Here is an 8,649-nt window from a genome sequence, read left to right on the forward strand (position 1 = left end):
GGATTAATCGGCAATTCGGGGATTAATCGGAGATTAATCTGATTGTACTGTATACATTTAAATACTAAATTTTAAAAATTATATGTGTAACGATAGAAAAAGACCATAAACATAAAGATAATTTTTAACATAATTGTCTAAAATTGTTCATTTTGCTTCAAAACTATAAAATTTTAATTTAAATTCATGTTAAAATGTTAACCATTTTTGACTTTGACTTACTTTGGTTACCAAATTCGATTTTGATCCATCAATTGACGTTGACCGTTTAATTAAACGGATTTTTGAAAATCGGAACGGATTGCTCCTAAAAATGATTAATCGGGGATTAATCGGCGAGTAATCGGGTTTTTTACAACACTGGTTACAACAATGGATTTCTTGAGAGAACATGGTGTAGATTGATTAACTAATTAGACACAACCGGGTTAAACTCACGTAAAACCTAAACTACAACAATCACTTGAGGTAATTTCATAACTATGTTGCTTTGGAACTTATTCAATTACCGGATTAAACACATAACAAAATCACTCAAGCTTATGTATTTAACCGTCTAGATTACTAGGTGTATTGAAGCATAAATTGTTTCCCTAGTTAACTCACATTGATTGGTTTACAATTTATGTAATTGAAGTAAAGAGCTAAGCAATCATAACTATGGTTCTTGTAGTTGGACTAGATTTCTAAATCAATCAAACAAATATGTAACTAGCATAACATCAAAAAATAGAATAATCCTAAGTCATAAATCTTACATTGAAGTAAACACACAAGGTTTTTAGCTAGACATAATCAAAGTAAGAACAATATCACAATTCATACAATTGGAATTCATTAAACTTAGCAACAAATGAATGAAAACAAAAGTACCAATTGATATGAATGATATAGCTTCAATCTTGGTGTTGAAAGAGTGAAGATTCCTTCTCTACAAGCCTTTGAACCCTTCTCTACAAGCCTTTGAACCCTTCTCTAAGCCTTCTTGTACGTACTATTTCTCTGGTATTAGTTGTCTGTTGAATGTGAAGGATAACAAGCATTTTATAAGCTTGAAAGTTAGGTAAAACATTGAAACTGGGAGGGATGCGCCGCATCTCTTTAATCTTTAGTGAGTTACAACTCGATTTCAACCCAGAACTGTAGGCAAGCCAAGGGATGCGCCGTATCCCTATACAATGCGTCGCATCACTACCTTTTGATGCGCAGCATTGTCTTGATACGTAGCATCTAAAAAAGCCTGGTCTGTTTTGTGTCAAGGGATGCGTCGCATCCCTCATAGATGCACCGCATCTATGTCTGAACTGGTATTTCTGGGCTGTTTTAGCTGCAATTCTTCGTTTTAGACGCTGTTTTCGACCTTTGTCTTCGTTTAGGCACTTGCGATGATCTTTACACTCATTTACATCAATAACAACAATAATAAACTACAATGTACATGGAATATATACAAAAACAAAGCAAGATGTCTATAATATGTATATATTTAGCGATATTAGGTATTATAGTCATTTCAAATAATTTGGTGTGCATGGACCCCTATTTAAAAGGAATAAAAATTTAATCTTTTTTTTCGTCAGATTTCAAGAATACCATTCTCAACTATCTATACAACGACTATAGAATAAAATAATATATTAATATAAAGTAAATAAAGTAAAACAATAAATTGAAAGGGGAGCATATACGGCTTCCACTTGAACGGCTTTATTATTATGCACCGACGTTCCTGATATTTGAATAAGGGCTACACCATCTAAACTATACGTTTCATCATTCAAGCCTTTGTCTACAATGAAGTTTTTGTAACCAGAGCTCAATCCACCGTAATAACAGAAATTATTGTAATTGTTATAAAATCCAAAGTTCGAATTCAACATCGTAGCAAAACACATATACAAAATAAATATAAATAATAACAAATAAAATAAAAATACCTGCTAATTTTCCTCTACCCTCCTCTGGAGCAGAAGGTGCTGAACCTAATTGTTGAACCAAATTCAGAACTAGAACAAAAGATCTCGAATTTAAAATTACCGTTAATTGTTGAACCTCGTAAATGAGATTGTCGATTGAATGTCGTGATGCTAACGCTACAATCGCACGTCTTCGTGATTCTACTACAATCGATGTTGTTAATCGAAGATTACCAGGACTCGATAATCGATGTTTGACTTATAATCACGAATATGAAGTTGTAAGAAATACACGAACATACCTGATCGAAATCGTTTAGACTGTTTCCAACCCTGACTACGATGTCAAAGGCAAGTAGTGTACTTTTTGATGATGTGTCAAGGTCAAGAGATGAAGTTAAATAAAGGGGAGTGTCAAATTTGAGGGTTAAATTTGTAAATGGGTGATGTGGTAAAATATTATTGGTAGTTAGATATATAATTTATAAATTAATAATATATAAAAATATGTCCTGAAATCTGATTCGCTGAAAATTATTTGACACATCCGTCAACTTATCGACTGACGCCCGGGGCGTCAAATTTTGACGCCGCGTTAGGGGCGGCAAGGGCGTCAAACTACTTGCCAACTGGGATGACGGGAGAAATCTGACGCCTGGTTAAAAACAGTCTTACAACTAAGAAACCTTAATCTATTCGAAAACATAATATATTTCAGTTGCAAGAAGATATCGATGCTGAAATCAAATCATCACAAAAATGAAGTTGTATGAAATACACTAACATACCTGATCGGATTCGTTGTTAGTGAGTCGAATTTAAGGTTGAGATCGCAGGGCTCATATGTTTTTGTTAGATGATGGTGGTATATGTTTTAGGGATTAGGGATCCAATAAATTACAACGTGTTTTCCCTGAAGGGTATTAGTGGAGGATTAGAGGTAACCCAATACTTATCGATCAATAATTAAAATCAATGGCCAGATCATGGGATTAGTGTAAGTCATTTGTCTAATCTAATGGCTAAGATTTAAAGTTGTTTTAATTGATATCTCAATATGCACTTTATTTTAATGAGTAGATAGAATAAAATAGAATAGAATAGATAGACAGATAGATTATGTTTTTCGGGGAAAAAAACCAACAACAATTGAATTGAATGTTTTATTATAATTATTACTTATTACTTATACTTACTAGAGTGAGTGCGATTTAATACAAATTTTGTCCTTCGAAAAAAAAAAAAAAAAAAAAAAAACCATATAGCAACCGATTATTAATACTAATGATTAAGGTATTAGAATATCTTAGTTCCAATACAATACTCTCTCCGTTACACTACAAGTGTTCACTTACTTTTTGCACATAGTTTTAGAAAATCTCACTAACTTCATTATCCACCAATAAGAAATCTTCTCTCTTCAGAATAATCTATTGTCATTGATTGAAATACAAAGTGGACAGTTGTGATGGGACGGAGAGAATATAATATATATAATTATTATAATTAATAATTAATAATATAAAACGTCAATTTTTATTTTGATATTAATTATACTTTCAGTTCCTTTAGTTATGCTCACATAAACTTTTGTTATGGTGCACAACAATTGATTGATTGATGTACATATGTCCTATGTGTATGTGAATAAATTAAACTTTTTATCCACCACTACAACCTTATCACATAACATTAAAGCCCACCACAACCTTTTCTACTATAATCCTTTCCCAACACCCTTTCTTACAATCTTGACATATTGCGTATAAAATTTCGTGGAAACTCCCAAAAAGCCTGCCATTACAAATGTGTGAAGTCTGCATAATTATTTGATCCAATTATGGCCGTTGGATTTTGAGGTAGGACATGAAAGGTGAATTGAGATATGAAAGAAAGACTTTACAAATGGAAGACCACATAATTATTTGATGTAATTGTGGCCGTTGGTTTTTTTAAGTGAGATATGAACGGTTGATTGAAAAAATGATATGAAACAAGACTTTTAAAAAGTAAACTTATTCCCTCGGATTTGCGTTCATAAATTTACCAGTGACTTCAATTCGATCATACCCCATTTTGTATCAAATCATCATCATTATGGTTGAGATCACTGAAATTTCACAACAATCTTCACCACAATCTACACCACAATCTTCACCCAGTTATCTTTATGACGTCTTTCTAAGTTTTCGAGGTGCAGATACTCGTTACAATTTCACTAATCACCTCCACAAGGCTTTGCTTGATTCCACTATCGAGACTTTTTTGGATGATGCTGAGATTCAAACTGGAGAAGAATTAAAACCAGAATTGGAGAATGCGATCAAAGCATCAAGAGCTTCTGTTATCGTGTTGTCCAAGAATTACGCTTCTTCCAGATGGTGCCTTGATGAACTTGTATTGATACTGGAGCAACGTAGGAAGTTTGACCAAATTGTTATACCTATCTTCTATCATGTGGAGCCCGCTGATGTCAGGAAGCAACAAAACAGCTTTGCAGTTGCGATGGCAACTTATAAACAGAGGATGGAGACAGAAGCAGATGCAGAGAAGAAAAGTCAATGGGCTCAAAAGATTAGGCAATGGAAGAAAGCACTTGCTGAAGTTGCTGATTTAAAAGGGAAGGATGCATATGGAAGGTAATTATAAAACCATTTTTTACTCATCAGATTCAACCATTTTTAAACTTGTTTAGGCTAGATCTCTGTAGGCTTAAGTTATGTTTAAATAAGTGCTTTTAGCTTTTGGTTTCATAGAAATGATGATGATGATGATACTCCGTAGTTATTAGAAAGAGTTGCAACTTTTTATAAATTATATTACTATTGTAATCTTACATAATTTGAAGTGTTTTCCATCTAATCCTTCATTTGTCCTTGTAATTACATTCAAGGAAAAGCTACAGTTAACAACTTTTATCTGTAGTTTCTAGCAACATCTAAGCTATTTTTTTTTTTTCAAACATACCAACAACAACAACAACATAACCCTTAACATTAACTGTTGCTTTAGGAGAAAAAATACTTTTTAAATATATATTCATAAATTTTGCCAGGTTGGAAACGATACTTATTGAAGAAATTGTTAAAGAGATCAGCAGCAAATTAGAGATACACAAACGGGGTAATATTCCACACATGATTGGGATGAAGTCTGACATAAATACCATTAAAGTTTTCTTGAAAGATGATTCATCAGATAACACCCAAGTTCTTACACTATGGGGAATGGCTGGGATTGGAAAGACTTACTTAGCTGACTATATCTTTAAGTTGCACCATATCAAATTCGAAAGAAGCTGCTTTCTTGAAGATATTGAAAGGAGGTGTACATCATCAGATGAATTGCTTGATTTACAAAAACGGATCCTTAAAGACTTTCAAGATGGAAGTTGGATGGACGTACAAGATACTAATGTGGGCACCTATAAGATTGAAAAAATACTTCTTAGGAAAAGAACTCTTCTTGTTCTTGATGGTATCAGTAAAGTTGAGCAGTTGGATGCGTTAATCGGGACGAAAGGTCTTCATCCTGGATGCAAATTAATAATAACATCCAAATCTGAATCAATAACAGAAAAATGTAGGTTGTTTGAAACAGAAGTTTCACCAAAGCGTATGAGGCACTTCCTTGAAGGGTTGGACAGGAAAGAGTCAATACAACTTTTACATTGGCATGCCTACGGACGTAATGAACCCAATGAAGACGACAAAGAAGACTCATTGAAGGTTGCAAAGTATTGCAATGGGCATCCCTTGGCTCTTAAAGTTTTGGGTAGTTCTATACGTTATGAAGACGCTACATGGGATGAAATCTTAGAATCGCTAAGTAAAAAGATTCATCATGATATTCAAGAAGTGCTGCAAATAAGTTTCGACTCATTGCCGCATGAAAAGGACAAGGAACTCTTCAAGTTCATTGCCTGTTTTTTCGTTGGAAAGGATAAGGAGTTCAGTGAAGAAATATTAAAAGCATCCGGTAAATGCAGATCTTTTGGGATCAAGAATCTCACTAACAGATGCCTTCTCACAGTATGTCCATATTCTAATAAGTTACTGATGCATCAGCTTCTTCAAGATTTAGGTAGATATGTAGTCCATCAAGAATCACCAGAAAAGCCATGGAAAAGAAGTCTGTTATGGCATCATGGGGATTTTGTAACAGTGTTGCAACAGAAAAAGGTACTGTAATATTCAATTTTTTTTTTTTTTTTTTTTTTTTTTTTTTTTTTTTTTTTTTTTTTTTTTTGTTAAGAGTACATTTGATAATAACAATAAAAAATATAACTTCTAATTTAATATCTTGCTATTCCTTTTATTTATTTGTAGGGAACAACAAAAATTCAAGGTCTTGTCCTTGACATGAAAGCATTTGAGGATGATACTTCACGTGGCTCAAGTAGCGTCGATGACTACAACAACTTCAAATCATTTCCATTCATCAATTGGGTTTTAAGTTTATGCTCCCCTAGTGATAATCAACAACCTGTGTTTGAGACCCTTGCATTTAGTGAGATGAGTAATTTAAGACTACTACAACTCAACTATGTAAAAATCAGAGGATCCTACAAGAATTTACCTAAAGGTTTAAGATGGTTGTGCATGCATGGATTTCCTTTGAGTTTTATACCTTCAGAGTTACAAATGGAGAATATGGTTGCTCTTGATATGTCTAATAGCAATCTACAACTTCTTTGGAAGAAGCCCAAGGTACCAACTAGATTGAACTTTCATTTTTTTTTTTTTGCAATTCGTTAACATACATGCATCTTTAATTTAAATTAAATTCAACAGGTGCTTAAGTCACTGAAGTTTCTTAATCTCAGTGGTTGTCCTAAGCTTCTTACTGTTGGTAGCTTCACTGCGTTCCCTGTACTTGAGAGGTTGACACTCGCAGGGTGTATAAATATGGTTGAGGTTAGTGAATCGATTGGGAATTGTCATAGACTTGTAGTCCTAAATATGAGTGAATGTCATCAGCTGAAAAAGCTTCCACAGACCATAGGAAATTTAAAAAACCTTAGAGAACTATTGATAAATGGTTGTATAAATCTTGGTGAGTTTCCTGTTGAGATGAAGGATATGGAGTCACTAGAAATTCTTGAGGCTAACAATATTAACATAGCACCCCAAGTGTCTTCCTCCGCCATTGTGAAGGCTATACCGAGAAGTGTGAACTCCTATTCGATTTCTTTACCAAAATCATTAGTAAGTTTATCCCTTGTAAATAATAATCTGTCTAACGAATCGTTTCCGGTAGATTTCATTGGCCTATCGGTATTGAGGATTTTGTATTTAGATCGTAATCCAATTACTTCCCTCCCCGATTGTGTGAGAAGCCTAACTGGACTAGAGACTCTCAGTTTATATAAATGCAAAATGCTGAAGACAATTTTATGTGCTCCAAACACAATAAAGATAATGCTTATCTCACACTGTGAAACATTGGAGAAAGTAACTTTTTATCCAGACACAGTAGCACGTAGGTATATTTTTTATAATGATATAGTTTCGTTGACTGAGATTCAAGGCCAGTTTAAAATGCAAGCTATCTCAGAAATTGACAAAGTGATACTTGTTAGTTTGGGATGGATTAATTTAGAATATGTGAATTATCATGGCTTGCATATAGCATGTCCTGTCGGAACCTACCGTTACCAAGAAAAAATGCAATCAGCACAGGTGAATGCATGTTTCTTTTATCTCTATCTTCCTTTCTCTCCCAATATATGTTAAGTAAATGCAAGTGATTGAAGCTAATTGATTAACAAAAGCTGGATGGATGTGACAGATTCTTTATGAACATGGAATCTTCAGCACTTATCTTAAAGGCCAAGAGGTTCCAAAGTCCTTCACTCATCGAAGCAATGGTTCATCGTCAGTTATCTTGCACTCAAATACAAAGAATTGTCGGATTCGTGGGCTAAATGTGTGCATCAAAAGTTCGATCTCCTACTCCCCTATGGATGCTCCTATAAGAATTGCAATAAGGAATTTGACAAAGAACTTCTCGTGGATATACCAACCTATAATGTATGTTTCATCAGAACCTAATGAAGTTAGAGTATGGTTAAGCCATTGGATGTTTGAGAACAATGAGTTTGAAGATGGCGATGAAGTTAGTGTTCACCTGAATGCAAAAACTGATTACGGATCCTTTTATAATGTTAAGCATTTCGGTGATGGACAAGAATATGCACATTTAAAGGAGTATGGGATCAGCCTTGTGTATGGTGACAAAAACAAGAAAGAAGATCCTTTGGCTTATTACAAGTCATGGAATCATATCATCACTCGAGATGTCTCTGCTGCTAAAATATTTTCTTTAAATGATTACCTTCTGATGCCTCATTGGCCAATTATGTATAAAAGAGATTATCGTTCGGCGCCTTACTGGCCAAAATAATACTTTATGTAATAAAGCCATGAAAGATGATCAAAATTCAGTATGGTTGTTGGGACTCAAAATAATGATATGAGTTTGTTCATATGTATAAATTTATCAATCTTGTTTTAACTCTCACTGGTTAGACTCTTGTCTGGGTAGTAACCACATACAAAGTCCTGCTATTAATGTTTAGTTGTATAATATAATATATGCATGATTATTTACCGGTCAGTAATTGGAAAACAAACATGTGAGCAAAATACAAAGTCCTAAAGTATATTTCCTTTCACTTTATCATTTGAGTTCGAGGCATATTACTAAATACATTTGTTTTGATCGTGATATG

The 8,649-nt window shown here is 33.7% G+C and overlaps 2 protein-coding genes across 2 annotated transcripts; both read left to right on the forward strand.

The window, feature by feature from the left end:
• The first annotated feature begins 3,717 nt into the window (after positions 1 to 3,717).
• Positions 3,718 to 4,576, forward strand: LOC139876284 (toll/interleukin-1 receptor-like protein). Its single transcript, XM_071863588.1, has one exon. It carries the CDS (start codon positions 4,014 to 4,016, stop codon positions 4,557 to 4,559), a length of 546 nt encoding a protein of 181 aa, XP_071719689.1. The 5' UTR covers positions 3,718 to 4,013; the 3' UTR covers positions 4,560 to 4,576.
• Positions 4,577 to 4,958: 382 nt separating this feature from the next.
• LOC139876283 (disease resistance-like protein DSC1) lies at positions 4,959 to 8,438 on the forward strand. The gene is made up of 4 exons (XM_071863587.1): positions 4,959 to 6,097; positions 6,245 to 6,625; positions 6,710 to 7,597; positions 7,707 to 8,438. Exons 1-4 carry the CDS (start codon positions 5,054 to 5,056, stop codon positions 8,319 to 8,321), a joined length of 2,928 nt encoding a protein of 975 aa, XP_071719688.1. The 5' UTR covers positions 4,959 to 5,053; the 3' UTR covers positions 8,322 to 8,438.
• The last annotated feature ends 211 nt before the right edge of the window (positions 8,439 to 8,649 follow it).

This window comes from Rutidosis leptorrhynchoides, chromosome 11 (genome assembly GCF_046630445.1).
Source record: "Rutidosis leptorrhynchoides isolate AG116_Rl617_1_P2 chromosome 11, CSIRO_AGI_Rlap_v1, whole genome shotgun sequence".
NCBI lineage: Eukaryota > Viridiplantae > Streptophyta > Magnoliopsida > Asterales > Asteraceae > Rutidosis > Rutidosis leptorrhynchoides.

Bases quoted from the DNA above. Each gene is read 5' to 3' on its own strand.
- LOC139876284 (XM_071863588.1), top strand. From the start codon at position 4,014: ATGGTTGAGATCACTGAAATTTCACAACAATCTTCACCACAATCTACA.
- LOC139876283 (XM_071863587.1), top strand. From the start codon at position 5,054: ATGATTGGGATGAAGTCTGACATAAATACCATTAAAGTTTTCTTGAAA. The intron at 6,626-6,709 runs GTACCAACTAGA...TAAATTCAACAG, and splicing joins TTCTTTGGAAGAAGCCCAAG to GTGCTTAAGTCACTGAAGTT. The intron at 7,598-7,706 runs GTGAATGCATGT...TGGATGTGACAG, and splicing joins AAAAAATGCAATCAGCACAG to ATTCTTTATGAACATGGAAT.